The sequence below is a fragment of the Monodelphis domestica genome, chromosome 2 (genome assembly GCF_027887165.1).
Source record: "Monodelphis domestica isolate mMonDom1 chromosome 2, mMonDom1.pri, whole genome shotgun sequence".
Classification (NCBI taxonomy): domain Eukaryota; kingdom Metazoa; phylum Chordata; class Mammalia; order Didelphimorphia; family Didelphidae; genus Monodelphis; species Monodelphis domestica.
Genome location: NC_077228.1, coordinates 439,846,797 through 439,867,047, shown reverse-complemented (window position 1 = coordinate 439,867,047; position 20,251 = coordinate 439,846,797). Strand labels below are relative to the sequence as shown.

The following is a 20,251-nucleotide window of genomic DNA, read 5'->3' as shown; positions in this document are numbered from 1 at the left end:
TCCAATTACATTAAAATCCAGTTATCAAAATAAAGTTTCCAACCCTCAACTTTGAGGGAGAAAGGAGAGGGGAAGAAGAGGGGAGAGATGGGGAAGGGAGGGGAGGAACGTGATCTGGATATCTTATAGATTTATTTATCCAGCCTATCCTTGTACTCCAGAGTCAAAAACAATTCAGGTGATTATAAAAGGGGCAGCTAGGAGGCTTGAGAGTCAGTCCTAGAAACAGGATTCTGAGACCCTGAGCAAGTTCCCTTTTGCCTGGCCCTTACAGCTCTTCTGCCTTAGAACCAAAACAGAGTAAATCAAGCATTAAAAAAAAAAAAGAGGCAATTACAAGCCTTTCATCAGTTCAGTGAACTTTATCTAATCTGGTCATGCCATTTCAACATCCTAAGGTAGTTGGTACCTGTTCTACTGGAAGGAAACAAGCCTCCCTATAGTCTACCTACTCCTTTCTACTCCTAAGTATGTAAATATATATATATGTGTGTGTGTGTATGCATACATATTAAAATATATTGCATATATAATATATAAATTTTATATAGAGTGAAAGCAATAGATATAGAAACATGCATATATTAAAATGTAGATTTAAATATTTAAAAATATATGATATATAAAAATATAAATTATTATAAAGGGAGCAAGAGCAATATATAAGTAGATAGATGTGTATGTAGATATTAAAGTATATATTTAAATTTTTAAAATATATATGTAAATCTAATTTCTGTATCTATACAGAATGAGAGCAATATATATAGATATGTGTGTGTATATATTAAAATATATTTAATTTTTTAAAATATATTATATTTAAAATGTATAAATAAATTTTGATAGCGAATGAGAGCAATATATAGGTAGATAGATGTGTGTATGTAAATATTAAAATATAGTTTAAAAAATCTAAATATGCAGTATCTATAAAATATATAAATAAATTTATGTTTATACATTTTTTTTACTGCTTACTGATACAAATCAGCCATGAAATTAACTGGCTTAAAGTTTCCACTTCTTTTAGAAGCCAACTTGGCAGCGGTGACCAACATTTCTCTCATTTTCTTAAATCACAGCTGAAGATATTTTACTCACTTCGAATGATTCAAATTCCATAAAAGGCAACAATTTCAGTATAGCCTTAGAGGAGAATCCAAGGGTCTATTTCAATGTGTTGGGGAGGGAGTTTGTCAATGTTTTCACTTACTAGTTTCAAAGATCTGATGTTCTAAAGGTATCATAGGGTTGTATTTTCACGTGCATTTAAAATTATTTATTGATGCCCTATTTACTTCCATAGAAATTCCCATTTATGTAAAAGAGTTAAGTAACTTAATTTCCAGTGAATGTCAAGGTTAAACTATCTCATTTTGCATGCAGAAAAGGGGGGAAAAAAGGAAAGGGGAGGGAAAACAGATCTAGATTCTGTATGTGCAAAAGTTCAAGAATGGGTCTTGTCATAGATTCCCAGAAGGCTGCCAAAGAAACAGCTGTCTATCGTGTAAATAATCACAGGGTAAGAATGTTAGTGGATCTACAAAAATTAGGCAATGCAATGTTGCTAACCCCTTCTAGGACTACAGAAGGCGCTGAAAATGGACTCCCTTGGGAGCAAGGGATAAGGGAGGTTTTAAAGGAGAAGAAATGCATTCCTTCAATCCAGTGAGTTCTGAGGTTATGGACAAGGCAATTAGTCACATGTTTAGAGCAGCAAAGTACTGAGCATCTATCTAGTCCAGTAAAAGTTTTTATTATTTTAATCATTTTATTTCAATGAAATTGGATTTCCTTTACTTTATCCATTTAAAACGTTTATTTTATTTTATAGGATTATATTATAGAATTACATTATAGAATAATTATATTAGATGATATATTTTATCATATTAACATATTATTACATGTACTATATACAATTATAAAATATATAACATATTATTTTATTTTATGCATTTAAACACATTATTTTGAGAAGAATTTCTTCCTCAGGCTTCAACAAACAGATCCATGACACCAATAAGGTCAAAACCCCTGAGATAATCTAACTCTTCTCATTTTAAGGATGAGGAAACTGAGGCCCAGAGAGGTTACATGATTTGTTCAAGATCAAGTATATAGAAAGTGGCATGACCACGACCTCCGCCCATGTTGCATGTCCCCAAACCCTATGTTCCTTCCATAAATTGGAACAGTTTTTAAAAATTAAGTGCTTGATCTGGGACAATCTTGAAAGACTATCTACCTCCAGAGAAAGAACTTTTGGAGTTGTCTTTCATAGCAATGTATTTGCAGTTTTATTTGGGGGTTTTGTTTTTGTATGAGTATGCTCTTACAACAATGACCAATATAGGGGGCAGCTGGTTTAGTGAATTGAGAGCCAGGCCTATAGATGGGAGGTCCTAGGTTCAAATCTGGCCTCAGACACTTCCTAGCTGTGTGACCCTAACCCTAACCCCCATTGCCTAGCCCTTACCGCTCTTCTGCCTTGGAACCAATACAGAGTATTGATTCTAAGATGAAAGGTAAGGGTTAAAAAAACAAACAAAAAACAATGACCAATATGGAAATGTTTTGCATGATAATAAATTGCTGTCAATTTATAATTACTTTCATTTCATATGAATGCAAATTATTGCTCCTGTTTTAGCAAAAACATGGTCCATTTGGTTTGTCTTAAAATTTCAATCATCACAAGCTTATTTCCAGAGAGCAACATTTACAGTAGAGTGAGAAAACAGGGGGAGAAGGGGAAAATGGAGAAATTTTCAATGACAATAAAGCAAAAATGCATCAATAACTTCTCAAAAAAAGTCAAACTGGGGGGCTCTGTTAGGAGAATGGGAGAGCCTAACACAGAAGATCAGCCCTCAGTTCTTACCTTGAAATTCAGTAGCCCCTGAAAGCTTAGGAGAATCCAGAAGCCAATCTGTTAATTCTCCAGTGCCAAGAAGATTACTCCTGAATTGTTTTCCTCCATTTACATTCCATGTTCCCATGGCAATCCGAACCCGTTTGAAATTGGTGAATTCTGACTGGCGCTCTGACATGGCTTTTAAGATCCTTGGAGTCACTGTGAAGAATAAAGAAAGAAAGTTCTTCTGAAACTCAAAACCTCCCACGTCCACAATATAGGAAAGGGAAATCAATCGAAGTATCACCGTGAACCAAAACGTGACGTCTGAAACTGACAGGAAAGGAAATCAACCTGAAACTGTAGTCATAAAAAAAAAAAAATCATGATATTGAGCATGTTCTTCGATCTAGTGATGTAACTACTAAGTTTCTACCATAGAGGGACTAAAGCCTCACCTACCAAAATATCGATGGTAGCATTTTTTGTTGTAGCAAAGAAGTAGAAAAAAATGGGGAAGAGATAAACAAATTATGAATATAACAGAAAATTAAAGGGTCATAAGAAATGCTCAATGGATGGAGTGCTCAAGTCTAGAAACGGCAGGTCCTGGGTTCAAATATGACCTCAGACACTTCCTAGCTATGTGACCCTGAGCAAGCCATTAAACCCCAACTGGCTATCCTTTATTGCTTTTCTGCTTTGGAAAGGATGCTTGATCTTGATTCTAAGATAGAAGGTAAGCATTTAAAAAGAAAAAGTATATATTTCACCAGGACTCCTGATGGAACATGCTAACCACTTCCTGATAGAAAAATGACAGAATACAAGAGCGGAACGAGACCTAGAAATTTGTTTTGCTTGATTATGAACATTCATTACCAGTGTTTTCATTTTTTTTCTTTCTCTCTTCCACCCCCTCCCCCAAAGTGTTGGAGGGGAGGGAGAAAAAAATGCTTGTTAATAATAAAAAATATGTAAGTTCAAAAAAAAAATTTGTTTTTAAAAGGAATAGGGAGCTGGAGTTTCCCATACCCTCGCAATGGTAGCTATTGGAAATGGTGAGAAGAGAAGAAGAGGCACAGTCTTGATGCTAAAAACAGTCTCTGCCCTTGTTTTCTCTCCTTTATGGTGTGGTGACTGAACTTCCTTAAAAAACCTAAATAATATCCCTGCTCCATCCTCTAAGCCAAAGCTAAAGTAATCTAGAGCCAGTCCTCTTGCCTGGTTCTAACACTTGGCCTCTCTTTTGGCATGATTCAACAATTATGTCTCATGCCCCAGCTTTTGGAGGGGTGGAAGTAGGGGGAACTGAAGGGGCAGATCTTTAGGACCATTGGGAATTAGATCCCTGCAGTGGTAAGGGCTAGGCAATGGGGGTCAAGTAACTTGCCCAGGGTCACACAGCTGGGAAGTGTCTGAGGTCAGATTTGAACCCAGGACCTCCTATCTCTGGGCCTGGCTCTCCATCCACTGAGCCACCCAGATGCTCCCAGTATCAGGAAATTCTTGAAAAAATTCCCTTTACCAAACCAAATCTATGCGCTATTTAGTAACTGGGAAATTAAGTGACTTGTCCTGACTCACAGAGCCTATAAGTGTCAGAGAGTGAACCAGGTATTCCTGACTTGGAGACTGACCCTCTGTCTACCATGCCACACTGCCTCAACAGACTAAACTGCTTAAAAGAATTCCATTACACTAATATGGGGCATCTAGATGGAGCATAGTATCCATAGAATGCTGGGCTTAGAATCAGGCAGACTCATCTTTCTGATTTCAAATCTGACCTCAAATACTTACTGTATGACTCTCGGAAAGTCATTTACCTCTACCTCAGTTTCTTATCTGTAAAATTCAGCTGGAGAAGGAAATGGAAAACCACTCCAAGTATCCTTGTCAAGAAATTCCCAAATGGGGTTACAGAGAGTAGGCTATGACTCAAATAGAAAACCACTTCAATGTACAATGATTTATTTGGCCAGCCCCTTACTGTTGGACATTTTGGTTTCCTTTAGGTTGTTTTGGGTTTTTTGAAGTGATTACACATAATGCTGCTAAGAAGATTTTTCAACAAAGAGCTTTATCATTATTTTCAAGATATGTTCCCAACAATGGAATTACTAGGTCAAATTTTGTCTCAGTTTAGGTGCTTAATTAACAGATTCTTGTAAAATGATCTGGAAAATAGAGGAGTTTATATGTAATTATTGATTTTTAATATAATTGATATAATAAGATTGTCTAAAATATATTTCATATAATTTTTATATAATTTATATGAGATGACCTTTACATCTAGGGACCTTTACATATCACTAGGTGTTTAATTAAGGAGTTAGCTAGTGTACTGGATAATTTTTAAGATCCTTTCCAGCTTTCAAAAAATTCTTCATTCCTATAATTTCCTTTAATTGAATGGAAAGAGTCAGAAATGCATTTATAGCTCTCCCATTTACCCCAATCACAACAAAAAGAATTCCGTTTCTCCCCATCCAAAGTTGTTGGTCTATTTCCTGGAACCCTCTTGGGACATCATAAATTAAGCATGTGGTGAAACCATGACACCAGAGAATAAGGAATATGAATACAACTAGGAGGAAGAGCCTGAATCCAAAAGATGATCAAGGCACAGGAAGAGAGCTAAAGCGATAAATCTTCACTTAGCCAGGAAGAACAGATCTCATTTTAGAAGGAACATGAAGAAAAAACACTTTTTTAATTCTTAAAAAAATTTTTTTCACTGGCCCATATTTTCCATGCCTTTGACCCCAGCTTTAAAATAGTCTTAAAAGATCAACTTCTTTGAACAATAATACTTCCTTTCATTTAGGATTGAATTAGTCTAGAAACTAAATCATCTCGACTTTGTTAGTAAACAAACCTCAACAGAAGTGCAATTGCTTAGAGATGTTTTAAACTTCCTCCACTGCCCTGGGATTGTGCCCAGAGTAGGAATCAAATATTGTCTTGGCTACTGAAAGTAAAAATACATGAGGAAATGAGGATACATAGGGGAAGGGAGGAGGAAGGAAGAAGAGAAAGAATGATTAAACCATATTTTTTTCAAGCAAAGAAATTAGGGGAGAAAGGATGGACTTGTGATTCTATTTGTAGAGGGTACCTCCTTTACCAATATAAAACCAAATTTATAGAACTGATTTCAGCACTGAGATTCTAAAATATCTGTCCAGAGTCAAAAATATCTTCATAGCAAAGATCATCACAATAGTATTGCTAGCCTTCAGCACAGTACTTTGTACACTGCCATTTTGTTGTTTGATTGTTTTAGTTACACCCAACTCTTCATGGCCCCATCTGGGGTTCTCTTGACAAAAACACTGGAGTGGTTTACCATTTCCTTCTCCAGTTCACATTACAGATGAGGAAACTGAGGCAAATAAGGTTAAATGACTTGCCCAGGATCACACAGCTAGGAAATATCTGAGGCCAGATTTGAAGTCAGGTCTTCCTAACTCTAGGGCTGGTACTCTATCCATTTTGTCACCTATCTGCCCTGGCTGGTTCATAGCAGGCTTTTAATAAATACTTTTTGGATAGGTTTATGATTGGGATTTTGGCTTTAAAAAATCACTCTATTGCAAATAGGAATAATGTGGAAATAGGTTTTGAACAATGATACATGTAAAACACAGTGAAATTGCATGTCAGCTCTGGGAGGGAGGGAAGAGGGCTAGGAAAGATCATGAATCATGTAACCAGGGGGAAAATATTCTAAATAAATAAATACATTTTTAAAGAAAGGAATATTCCACTGATAAAAAAATGAATAAATACTTCCATACCTTAAAATGTGAAATGATGGATTCATAGAAATATGCATAATTCAGCTTAAAAACTACAACAGAAGAATGGAAAGGGACCCCTTAGGTGTTCTAGTCCCTACAATATTACAGAGGAATCCAAACCTGGGGAGCAACAGTGAGGGGTGCTTCTCAGGGTACCACAGCTGAATGGATCAGGAGGCTGGTAAATACCCTGCTCAGGAGAATCCAGAATTCCAGAGGCATCTTCACATCCTTTGACTTTCTTTGGGAGAAGTTATATGACATAATAGATGCCAAGGCTGACTTTGAGTTCAAATCTTGCCTCTGAAACATACTGGCTGGGTATACAACTGGGCAAGTCAATTTAAACCCTTGGTGCCCCCAGATAATCTTCTTAGACAGCAAATTGCACAGTTGCTGCTCATTTTTCCCCATGTAAACATTTATTGTTGTGAGAATTTGTTCTACTATACTTTCCCTATTGAGATCACAGATCTGGGTTAAAACCAACCCTCAAACTTCATTATATTATCTTGGAATTTTCTAAAGTCATTGTTACAAGCCAGCCTAATCTCCTGCTACTCAATTCTGGGTCTGGCTTACTATTCTGCCCAATTAGTAAAGCTAATTAGCCAAACCTCTCAAACCTGTGTGCTCAGGAGGATTCTGATCCTTTAAGAATTCTAATAGTTAGCTCATTCTCCTTCGTTATTTCAGAGTTGATTTAAGCCTTACCAACCATTCCACTTAGTCACAAAGAGAACTGAGTGAGTTTATAGGGACAGAGCAGTACTGATCATTAGCAGTGCTGGGAAAAGAATTCAAATGCACGAAATTTCCTTAGGGTGGGTCATCATCTGCATTTTTGTAGCAAAGTACATTACTGGTTACCTAAAAGAGCTGTGCCATCCAAAAGCATCCTCCCTTTGTCCGCATACTCATCCTTGTAGACATCACCAACCAGCAGTAGTTTGATGGCTTCCTGCTTCACTCCATCAAAGAAATTGGACTGAATAGTTCGAGACACAGACCGAGCCCCATCCTTGAGTTTCCCAACCTACAACAAATAAGGATTCTTAAGGGGCTTGCAGCACATTCCCACCAAGCTTCCCACTTGTTCAAGGCACAGTCATGCTAAGCAATGAGGCTTCCCCTTACCTTAGCCTTTCCTTCTAGCGCCCGGCTGCCGGTAAAGACTTTGCTCAAGTTGTGACCATTAAGAGACCACATGGCTTTGTATGACTCCACAAAGCGTTCAATGACTGACTTTGAATTTAGTCCCAAGCTCTCCAGTTGTAAGTGAAGGACCTTAATGAGAAAAGAATAAATGGGAAGTTGAAAGACAGGTAATTTAGCAACTATTCATTTCAGCAAATATTTAAAAAGTATCCAGAACATTGTCTTTAAGATGTTAAGAGATACACAAATTTTAAAGAAGAAATGGTGTCTGCCTTCACGGAGCTTACAGTCTAGTTGGGTAATATATGCAACACAGATAACTATAACATAGAAAGGAAGAGCAAAAGAGATTCAGGAAGTGGAATCCACCTAACTTGGTTTTTGTGAGGTTTAAGCAGATTCCTATTGAGGGATCAGGGAAACTGGCACTTGAGTTGAACTTTAAAGAATAGGTAGGAACTCAATAGTTGGAAAAGGGTAGGGTTAGGCAACAATATAAACAAAGATATTAAGAAAGGCAAGTTTAAGTTGTATTTGTAAGGCAGAATGGTTGGGTCTGGTTAGAATACTAAGAACATGGAAGAGACAAGGCAGAAAAGAAAGGTGTCAAACTGGAGAGACTACAGAATCTTGGGGAACCTAGAAATTTATTTGACAGGGAGTAGGAAATGACTAATGATTCTTGAGCATAAGTTTGACATGACCCAACTATCCACGAAGAAGGTGATTCAGGCAAGGATAGGAAGGAGGAGAGACAGACCAGTTACAATGTGCTTGAAATAGTTTGGCTGGCTGGTAGCATCCAAAACTGAGAAGGGGAGTAGATGTTAGAGATTGAGGAAGAGGAATCAATAAGACTCAGCAAATAGATGGGACAGGGTGAGGGAAAAGGAAGATAATAATTTTCAAACATGTGACGACAGACAGACAGATATAGACAGAAGGAAGGATGGATAGATAGACTGACAGATAGAAGGATGTATGTATGTTAGATAGATAGATAGATAGACGGACAAACAGACAGATGGACAGAAAAGACGGACAGACAGATAGATAGATAGATAGATAGATAGATAGATAGATAGATAGATAGATAGATAGATAGATAGATAGACAGACAGACAGACAGACAGATGGATGGACAGATGGATGGACAGACACAGACAGACAGATAAAAGAGTAATAAAACCACAGACTGTCATAAGAACATGCTTCCAATACACAGATGACAATGAAGTTACTCTTTAAATATCATCAGTCCCTCTCTGACGACTTACCAACTCCATTCTGAACTCTATCATCCCATTCTACCCCTTAAAGTTAGGAAAAGAACCAAATAAATTGGCTTATCTTTATTCTGGTCCCAAGGGGCTCCCAAATATATCTGCCTTTTGGCTAGAAGCCACACAAAGAACACAAAATCTTGTAATAAGGGACTGACCTCAAGGGCTATAAAACACTGTACAGTGTTTGTTCGATCCAAGCAGTCCAGACAGTTCATTCGCAAGGTACCTTTTTGGAAACTTTGAGTAAACGATGAAAAAACAAAACAAAACAAAACACAAGAGTTATTAAGTTCAGTTTATAGCCACAGCACACTTAGCAAAGTGTACTAAGCTTAAGTTAGGGGGAAAAAACCCAATCCTCAGCTGCTCCATTATCTCAAACCAAACTCTTGGAATGCATTCTGGCAAGGTCTTAAGTAATCATTTGTAGGCTTGTGTGATAGCTAAGGTTTATGAATTATACATATGTATAACATACATATAATTAAATAAATTATATTTATATAAATATATAATTACAAATAAAATATATAAATACTAAAATATAATTATAAGAATAAATAAAATATAATTATAAAAAAGGTATATTATACATATATGAATAATACAATTTCTACAGAACCAGTCAAAACTTGGGGATCTAGAAGGAAGATTCTCATTCTTCAACGAATAAAACAGTGCTAGATTCAGCCCTCTATTTTAATTTAATGAACTCTATTGCTAAACTTGTTCTGCCAACTGTTAGAATTGGGGTCAGATGTTCTGTGATTCAACACTTTTGAATCAAAATTACACATCGATAAAAAAAAAAACTGGTCATAATATTAACACTGTATTAAATGTGTTATAACTTTAAGCCTCCCCCAAAGCTATCCATAATAGATTCATGGTTTCATATGTCCTCTTTTTTCTGTTCTTCGGTTATTATTTAATTTTAAAAAGATCTGTATCTTTTTATGTATTATGTGTATATATATATATATATACACACACACACAGAATGTATTTCATGTATTTATATATGTAAGATATATATACATATGAAAATATATACCTACACACATATGTCTGTAAGAGAGGAATCTGCTAGAGGAAGAAGACAAGCAGATTCATCATAATGGAATCATCATCTTGAGCGGGGGAAGGGCAGGAAGGAGAGTGAATTCCAAAGGAAGAAGAGAGGAACTGAGATGATCCAGACAGTTGAACTCACTTCTCTTTGGGAAGCCCACCAGAGAGGTTGATCTGAGCCTAAAGCACCCTCCTGTGAAGCCAGACCCTAGTATCCAGTGAAGATAAACAGGAGTGAATAGGACTTTTCCTGAAAACTATTCATCAGAAGAAGAGCATCCTCTAAATCCCTCTAGACAGTCCTTTGAACTTGATAATAGCTAGGACAGCTAGGAGTCAGGACAGCTCTCCCAACTGACCCCAGGAGGGTCAGGTCAGACTTTGCCTGATTTGGGGAGAAGGGGTTCAATTGTTATTATTAGGGACTTCCTATTTCCCTCCTTCCCAATCACCTTATCCCACAACTCACTTGCCTTACCATTATATAGTCTTTAGAATAAATAGCTGTTTATAAGATCAAGTGCCTGCTTCAGAGTAGTCAAAAAGAGAGACTCGGAATCTGGGGGGAGGAAGATTATACTTCTCTCCTCAGAGAGGGAGAAGCTGTCTGCCCTGTACTTTTATTTCAACCAAGTCTATGAGGGAACAGTAATCTGTGATTCTGAAGGCAACCAGATTGGGGTTCACTAGGGAAAGAGAGAGGAAAAGCAGCCTATCCTCTCTCTCTCCATCCCTTGGATACATTCCATCTCTAGCACACACTGGTCCTGAAATTAGTGGTGGGAGACTCCATTCCTTCTCCCTCCATTACATATCATATCTTTTTTTTTAAGACATCCAAAGGGGAAAATGAAGACTGGAACCCAAAATGTGCTTGTGGTACCACCCCCAAGTTATAAATGATACAATTGGCATGGAGAAGAATGCCATTTTTTTAAAACCCTTACCTTCCATCTTAGAATCAATACTATGTATTGGTTCCAAGGCAAAAGAGGGACTAGGCAATGGGGGTAGAGTGACTTGTCCAAGGTCACATAGCTTGGAAGTGACTGAGTCCAGATTTGAACCTAGTACCTCCCCATCTCTAGGTCTGGCTCTCAATCCACTGCCCCCAAGAATACCATTTTGAAAGTAAATGGTGCAGAAAAATAAAAGATCCCTTCTACAAGGTAAACAATGTCAATTGTCTCTAACTATAAATCTACTTTTTAAAATTTAACCCTTACCTTCAATCTTATTATCAGTTCCAAGACCACAAGGAATAGGCAATTGGGGTTAAGTGACTTGCCCAGGGTCACACAGCTAGGAAGGCCAGACATAAGAGTCTAGGACCTTCTGTCTCCAACCCGGGTGCTCTATCTACTAAGCAACCTGGCCATCCCCATTAATTTACTTTCCAACCTACAAAAATGAAGCAAACATTGGAAGACTCACCGTGGAATTACATTCTCACCCTTGGCAAAAACATCAAATTCATCCCAATGCAATTTTAATTGGGGCCTCAACAGATTCTCCAATTTTTCTATTTTCCCTCCTTTGGCAAACTGATGGAAGTCAAAATTGATCATAGGTGTGTCTCCAGCATGGAAAGAGGCCCAAAGCAACTTCTGAGGAAGGGGGTTGGGGTGAGAGGAGAAAAAAGAAAAGAGAGATGATTGCATATTTCCACTTACTGCTCAGGGTTTTCATGTGGCTAACCACATCATGGCTTATATTAGGTTAGTATTAAAGCTCATGGAGGTTAAAAGTAGCTTTTCAGTCCAGTCTTTGAAAAGGAAGTGCAGAAGAAAGATGTTAAAGGAAAAAAAACAAAGCACAGGAAAAATATACTTCCTGAAAGAGGGCAAAGGAATCATTTAAAGCAAGAGAGAGACAAAGCCAGATGTGAGACTCACTCCTCCCTAGACCATCATTTTAGCCCATGAGCAGTAACAAATATCACATTCTCCCACAGACAACTAAAGTAAGCAAAAAAGCAAGCAATTGCTCTGTTCTCCAAATAGCACATGGGCTGTACATCCACCAAGTATAAAGATGCACTGCAGCTCTATTCATAACAGCTGTTTCCCTGGGAACCATTCACATCTTGACTCAAGGAGGAAGTGTGATGAGCATCTCTGTATCCCGAGAGCTGCCAGTCCTCCAGGTTATCCTCTGGGGAGTGCTGGGTGGCTCTCGCACAATGAAAGCCTAATAGGAGTGGTCCAGGAGTAAGAGGTAGGACAGGTGGGATGACACCAGTGAAGGTGGCGATAGATCTATTCATAGGAGTCTTAGTGTTCCTTTATATATGTAGCATCTATATCAAAAAAGATAACTATATCATACCTGTCTTTTTTTTAAAAGACATCCAAAAGGGGAAAAAGAAGACTGAAACCCAAAAATGTGCTTGTGGTGGCATCCTAGATTATAAGTGAAATAATGGGTAGGGAGGAGAATGCCATTTTGAAAGCAAATGGCACAGAAAACCAAAAAAATCATTTGCTAGCACAGCTCTTATTGGCCAAACACATTCACTCATAACACATGGAAAGGCTAAGCTAAGTGGACACAGATCCAAGAATAGAAGGAGCTTGTGTACGGTCTCTGTGCCTCTGGGGCTTTCCAAGTCCAAACCTTGTACATGTCCATGACAAGCTGATATTTATAGCATTTGGTCAATGAAGAAATTCTGGAAGCTGGAAGGTATCTTGGAGAATTACTGATTGAATCCTTTACAGATGAGGAAAATGAGGTTTGGAGAGAGGCAAACTGCTTGATTCCCAAGAGGGCACAGCTAATGATTAGTGGAGACAAGAACCCAGGACTCCTGACCCAAAGCCTAGGATTTTTTTTGGCAGTGTTCTCTACAACAATTCTACCTCCCTCTCATGCTTTACAAAAAGGAAGTTTGACATCTGAAAAAGGCTCGTTTCTGGCCATCCTTAGATCTGAGCAATTTTTATGCTAACTGATAAAATGTCCTGGGTCAAAAATACCATCTATTTCCGTGTGGGAGGAAAAAGAAAAAAAAAAGGATTGGGGTTTTTTTCCCTTCTTCTATAAAAATAAAATTGCCAATGAAGAAAGGAAGAGAGAAAAAAAAACAGTTCATTTGTTGCTGCTAGCAACAAACCAGACAGGAAAAGCAGGTCTGGCCAAATAAAATTGGCCAGAGAAAGTCTCTACGCCACAGAATTCACAGAACATTCAAGTTGGAGAGGATCTTAGAAATCATTTAATCTACCTCCCCCATTTTACAGGTGAAGAAACTGAGGCTGAAAAATTAAGCAATTTGCCTTAGTCACATATCTTCTAAACTTGAATTTGGTTTACCCGACTCCCAGGCTAGTGTTATAACATAGCCAGCTGTCAGGAATGTAGTTTGCAAACAAACCAGGACAAGCACTCAGCCTGGACTCTGCTCTTGCAACCAGATGTTATGTCTGTGGTTTCCATAGAGCTCTACCTCTCTCTTCCGCTCCTTAATACAGATTTATTGTCTATCTTTCACTGTGAAAAGCTCTCTGCTCAGGTCAACAAAGATTTGTCTTTGATTTAAAATAAGCCCTGCATTTTTCTTCCCTAGGAAAGAAATATCTACAAGTAGTAGCTGAGGAAGAAGGAAGCTGTGTGGTAGATAGAAAAAAGCATATTGAGGCACCCGGGTGGTTCAGCAGAGAGACAGCCAGGGAGGTCCCGATACTTTATAGCTGGGTGACCATGGGCAAGTCACTTAACCACCATTACCTAGCCCTTACCATTCTTCTGTCTTAGGACCAATACTTGCAATGATTCTAAGACAGAAGGTGAAGACAGGAGAGGAGAGGAAGATGGAGAGGGAGAGGGAGAGGGAGAGGGAGAGGGAGAGGGAGAGGGAGAGGGAGAGGGAGAGGGAGAGGGAGAGGGAGAGGGAGAGGGAGAGGGAGAGGGAGAGGGAGAAGGGGAGAGAGAGGGAGAGGGAGAGGAGAGGGCAGGAGAGGGAGAGGAGAGGACAGGGGAGGGGAGGGGAGGGGAGACATTGGGAGATGGGTAAGAGGATGCATTCAAATTTTTGCTTGGTTACTTGCTATCTGTCCTTTGGACCTCAGTTTCTTCACCTGTAATTTGAGGTGGTGGAACTAGATAAATACTAGGGTTCCTTCCAACTTTTAAATCCCACAATCCTCTATCTGGATGGGAAAGTTGTAGGGCTGTAACAGGTCAGACTGTAACCACATTTCCACATTTCTCCTCCTTCAAGGACAACAACAGCCTCTTGAGAATGTATGGGGCAAAGGGTCTTTATCTTTATTACTTGCCTACATGGGTAAGGGAGAGAGAACTCATTTTTCATAGTCATATTGAAGCTGCCACCTCTTGTCTGTCCTGAAAATAAAGTGTGAGTAGCTCAAGATAGTTTTGTGCAAGAGAAACGCCACTATTGAAGGAACTGGTGACAAATTGATGCTTGTTAAGAGCAGGGTAAGTGTGAAGGTTTTAGAACTGCAGAGAAAGCAATAGGTGAGTGAGTCATTTAACTTTATAGCTGAGCCAAGCCAAGATGGACTGCTCCAAAGACACAAATATACACTTCATAATCGTCGAAAAAATGGGGCTCAGCTCTCAGAGACTGGCACAGAAAATGAAAGGAAAGCACCCATATTTTTGAAGGTAGAGCAGGAAGGCAATCCCCAACTAGGATTAGAGATGCTGGAAGAGAGGCCAATGTATGGAGTAGCATTTTCCTTCCTTCCTCCTTCCTCCCACATCCCACTCTCCTGGGATATTCATTTGGGAAAATGACTCTGTGAGAAAGCTGTGGGAAAGACACTGCCACCTCTAGCTGAGTGATTTGCCTAAGGGTGAAGCCAGGGAATGCTCTCTCTTGTCATTGGTTCCCGAAAAGTTTAGTTTAAGTACATTAGTTGACTGGAGAAAGAACCATGAAGAGAGTATGTAGCAATGTATGTTATAAAACTGTCTTGGGTTCCAACTATAGAGACAAAAATGTCAATTCAGGTTTCACTGAGGCTCTAGAAAACAATTAAAGCTTGAAACTTGAGAGCCATATTTAGCATGTTCTAAAAGAAAATACACATTGTGGAATAACAAAACAAAATCATTCCCACTAGGGATGGTTTCATTTTTGTCTCTGCATCCCATCTTCGCATAGCACAGTGTTTGATCAATGAATGGATAAGAGTCACCACTTCCCCAAGTCATGGGCAAAATCCAAGGGGCAAAACCACCTACCTTATTGGAAGTCTGGTTCCCACTGTTGGAACTGGAGGGCTGCGAGCCCAAATCCCTTCCTCTGTTGTGCCCTCCCACTGGAGCCCCGCAGTATGGAGGAGCAGAAGGGGAGGCTGTGAGAAGCCAGCAGCTGAACAAAAGTTTTACCTTGAAGGCTCTGTTGAGCACCTCCTCTCCTCCTCTGCTTCCCAACAGGTTAACGATCACTTGCTTTCCATACTGCTCTTTCAGAAGCATCATATGCCTGTAACAGCAGCAGCAGCAGCACATGATGGTGCCGTTTCACCAATGAAACAAGACTGACCGCCCTGGTGGGGGCACTTCCTTCTTATGGCTACAGAGCAAGAGTGCTCCAGGACAGTGGACAGCATCCAAGCCCCAAGAAGGCAAAAGAGAGTCTAATGAGGGCAAACTAGCTCCTCAAAGTGACTGTCAGTAGAAATGGGTTCCATAATACATATGACATTGTTTATCTTTTTTTTTTAAAGAGTATCTTGACCGAATCACTACTGGTGACTAGACTTGATGTTAGGATTTTTGAAAAAATTTACTAGTAAAATGTTTCAAGTGAAATGAGTAGTTGGCTTGAATCTCAATAACTGGGCATTCATAAATGCCAAGGCTCACACCTCTATCCCTTTACCGGCATTATGAACACAAAATTAGATCAGTATTGAAACCCTTTCAAACTGAACTCCAATCACTTATCCTGCCTGACACCTGCATTTTTTTTCAACTTAGAAAATGGAGAAGAGGAAAAAAAAGCCTATAATCCCTGAGTTTAATGGTTTGAGTCAGATTCTGCTTTAGATTCATTACATCCTTGGAGCATGGTCTAGGGAGATGGTGGTTTGTTTGTTTTTTTAAACTCTTACCTTCCATCTTGGAATCAATACTGCATATTGGTTCCAAGGCAGAAGAATGGTAAAGACTAGGCAAGATTACATAGCTAGGAAGTGTCTGAGGTCAGATTTGAGCCCAGCACTTTCTGTCTCCACACCTCACTCTCAATCTACTGAGCCACTCAGCCGCCTACCTTGGAGGGATTTTTGATGGTCTGTGAATTTGGATTAGGGAAAAAAAAAACATCACAACTTTATTTTCACTAACCTCTAACTGCAATGAAACCTTTCCTTCAATTATGAATATATAAAAATCATTATCCTGAGGAATCCACAAGCTTCAACAAACTGCCAAAGAGGCCCATGACATAAAAGAGGTGAAAAAGCTCTGGTAAAGTGGATAGATAGCTCTTCTTGAAACCAGGCAGAGCTGGGTTCAAGTTCTGCTTCTGACCTACCCTGGGTGAGTAACCTCAGGGCAAATTGCTGAGAAGAACAGACTACATTGATTGAGGGAATCTCCCTATCCCAAAGAAGTACCCTCTAACAATGAATTCACAAGTCCAGGGTGCTATACCTATAATCTAGAAAATGAATGTATTTAGCCAAAAGAAATCACCAATGAAACTTTTAATCTTTTCAACCCAGCTAATAAATTGGAGACTAGGAACCTGAAAGGATTTCTCTGACTCCTATGTATTATTCTTCCAACTGTCCCTTGCTTGCTGCCTTTCACCTGGGGAGTTATGATCAAAGAGATAAAATGAGCTAAACAGAATAAAGGTTAAAAATGTGGATGTAACCAGCTTTAGCCCTTTCCCAACTCATACCAAACTCTAGTAACACCTTTTCCCCATCTTCAGAGCTTTAGCCAAAGATTCCTGTCACCTCTACACCTAATACTTCTCTCAATTTTAGGGGAGGCAAAGTAGGCTCCTAACTACTTTTTTTAAAGTATCCTCATAGCTGCAATATGCTGACAAGGATCAAATTATCAACATATACAGAGCACCAAGAAAAATAAGAATTTGATCGTGTGAACTTTAAAAGAAAATTTTCTTTTAATTCTCTAAATTAGCACAGATTTTTAAAATTCTTTTCTCAGCATAAAAAATTGAACAGATCCTGGTCATGCTACACTAAAGAGTAAATATGGGGACATCTTGTCACAATATGCCTTGAAAGGTCTGTACCATTCTAAGTGAAAGATGAAGACATAAGGAGCAACACTGCTCTGCTAGAAATGTCTGAGAATATCAAAGATTAATAGGTAGAAAGGATTTTGTAGAGTACTGAGTTCAACCCCCTCATGTTACAGAAAAGGAACCTAAGATCCACAGAGGTAGCATCTGTGGTGGGATTTGAACCCATAAGGGTCTTTAATAACTTCTAAATCCAATGCTGATAGGAGTCAATTCCCCATATTAAAAGACCATTCTTCCCTATAAGAAGGGTGAGGTTTGCGTAGTTGTCTTAAAAAAATTGTGGGGGGCAGCTGGGTGGCTCAGTGGATTGAGAGCCAGGCCTAGAGACGGGAGGTCCTAGGTTCAAATCTGGCCTCAGACACTTCCCAGCTGTGTGACCCTGGGCAAGTCACTTGACCCCCATTGCCTAGCCCTTACCACTCTTCTGCCTTGGAGCCAATACACAGTATTGACTCCAAGACAGAAGGTAAGGGTTTAAAAAAAAAAATTGTGGAGCTTTTGTTGAATAGTTTACATAAAATTTGCAATAATCTGTTACCAATGGGATCAATTAAGCCAAATTCCTCATTATCCCACTTGAAAATATTAATTAAAAAATGAGGCACACACATATATAGCAAGGATTTAAGTGAATATGGCTATAAATTGCTTCCAAAAAGAAAATAATAGTCTTACATTTCATACCCTAAAGGGAAAAAAGGACATTTAGTAAACTCTTCTTATGAGTTACAATAGAAGTGCTAACAGATAGGTGAATCAAATAAGGTCATGAGTGAAAAAGTTTGATTACCATTCAGTAATATCTATCCATGGGGGCAGGTAAGTAGTTCAGTGGAGAGTGCCAGAACAAGAGATGGGAGGTCCAAGGTTCAAGTCTGACCTCAGACATTTCCTAGCTGTGTAACCCTGGACAAGTCACCAATTGCTTAGCTCTTACTGCTCTTCTGCCTCGGAACCAATACTTAGTATTGATTCTAAGATGAAAGGGTTAAAAAAAAAAAGTATACCCATGAATGTTAGTGGCAAAATAAAAGTTGTTTTTTCTTACTGAAATTCCCAGACAGATCTACCATAGCAGCACCCTGGACTAATGAATTTAAAAGCACAAAAAAGTTCCAAAATATGAAATGCTGATCCTCAAGCAGGTTTTATAAAATAGGCTTCTTCTTTTGGAGATACTCTTAGCACAATGTCTTACAAATAGGAGGCTCTAAATATGTGGGTGGGTTTTTTTTTTTTGTTAATTAAGATACTTTCCCACATAGCTAGCTCTTAAAGTGCATTTCTTTAAAGCCTAATTCCTATAATTTAGATTGTCTTTTTTTTAAATTAGTCCATGAGGGTAAGACTTTACCCATTAGAAAGGATATACTAGTATTTGCAAAGTATTACTTTATTATTATCATTTGCCTTCTGGGCAATTCTTAGGCAAATAAGATAGTCATTCTGCAAAAAATGAAAACTGAGTCACAGAATGATGACATGCTTGGAAGAGTCTTTCTCACTCAGTGATAAATCTTGACTCAAGACACACAATTCAGTGTTTTGAGTGACGGTCTTTCTAAAGGAAGAGGAATGGTGACTGATAATGCAAAAAGACAACGTTTTTTGTTGTTGTTTTTAAAGTCCTACCTGTCAAAAGCAGGAGCATTTGCTTCTAGACCTCGGTTAAGTTTTAGATGATGAGAGCCAACCTGGAGGAGGAAAAAAGCAAACGTGAGTCCCACAGACAGTATTTTCTTTGCAAACCTTCCTTCTGGGTATTACAATTAAATGTTCTGTAACATTCAAGTTTGAGAGGCAACAGCACTTCCCCTGTCTGTCTGCCAAAGGTACAAATTTAGCAGTTCCCCCAAATATCCATTGTAGGAGAAGGGGAGTGGAAGGGATAGAGAGCAGCAGGCAGAATGTGGATAGGAAACAAAGGTCAGATTTGACTCATTCTATGTACATTCATGTTAAATGTTATCTAAGTGGTAAAGGTGCTTGAAATTCAAATCCTGATGTCTCATTTCCTGTAGCTATACCCTCATGCACAAAGACCCCACTGGCATGAGATGTATTATGTAAAAAGGCAAAGATAATTAAGTGAAGAAAACTGTAACTGCAAAAATCACGATTTCCCCTTGTATTAGCTCTTCAATAGGGACAGACCCAAAATTCCCAGGCAATAATCTTAAAAGCCAGGTCTCCTAATGTGAGAGTCTCCAGTCCATTAATTAAGAAGAAACTGAGGATAAGATATTCACTTGAAACAAATGCTAAACTATCCTGTTTTGGGAAAGAAAACTGATTATGAGAGCTATTTGCCTACTTTTGTTCCAATAAAGACAGTCAATCTTCCTTGGAAGTTTAAATTAACATAATTTATTCAACCCATTACTGAGTGCCCATGGCATGAAAGGCACAGAGTTGGGTGTCGTGGGGGATGCAAAGTTATTCCTTGCCATGAAGGAATCTGTAAAAGTTGATAACTTAGTAGAAATGCATCCATAAATAGAATAAAAAGTAGAATGGAAAAGTTTCATAAGAATGTAAATTCTTTGTGGGAGATGCTCTGTGGACTTTTCTTTATAGCCCTGATGCTGGCATAAAGGCTGATGCAAAATAATCAATAAATGATATTTGATTGATTGCTTGAAAAAATACTATGAAAGCCCATAGAGGAGAAAGATGACTTCTAGTTTGGATAAGTAGGTGGATGCAAGGGTGGTGATTTGACAGATTATTCCAAGTTGAGAAAACAGCATGAACAAAGGCATGGAATGAGGAAAAATCAAGAGGAAAGGGTAGGAGGGAGGACCAG

At 38.6% G+C, this 20,251-nt stretch overlaps 1 protein-coding gene across 5 annotated transcripts in view; it reads right to left on the bottom strand.

Annotated features, from left to right (window-relative positions):
• Nucleotides 1-20,251, bottom strand: part of SYNJ2 (synaptojanin 2) — a 170,766-nt gene that overhangs the window by 52,975 nt on the left and 97,540 nt on the right. For all 5 annotated transcript variants that reach the window (XM_056818992.1, XM_001381340.3, XM_007484814.3 and 2 more), the window contains exons 6-12: nt 19,078-19,139; nt 15,546-15,642; nt 11,619-11,791; nt 9,269-9,350; nt 7,807-7,956; nt 7,540-7,705; nt 2,888-3,079 (exon numbers count right to left, since the gene is read on the bottom strand). In XM_056818992.1, the coding sequence (XP_056674970.1) occupies nt 2,888-3,079; nt 7,540-7,705; nt 7,807-7,956; nt 9,269-9,350; nt 11,619-11,791; nt 15,546-15,642; nt 19,078-19,139 (922 nt within the window). The remainder of the gene's footprint in view (nt 1-2,887; nt 3,080-7,539; nt 7,706-7,806; nt 7,957-9,268; nt 9,351-11,618; nt 11,792-15,545; nt 15,643-19,077; nt 19,140-20,251) is intronic.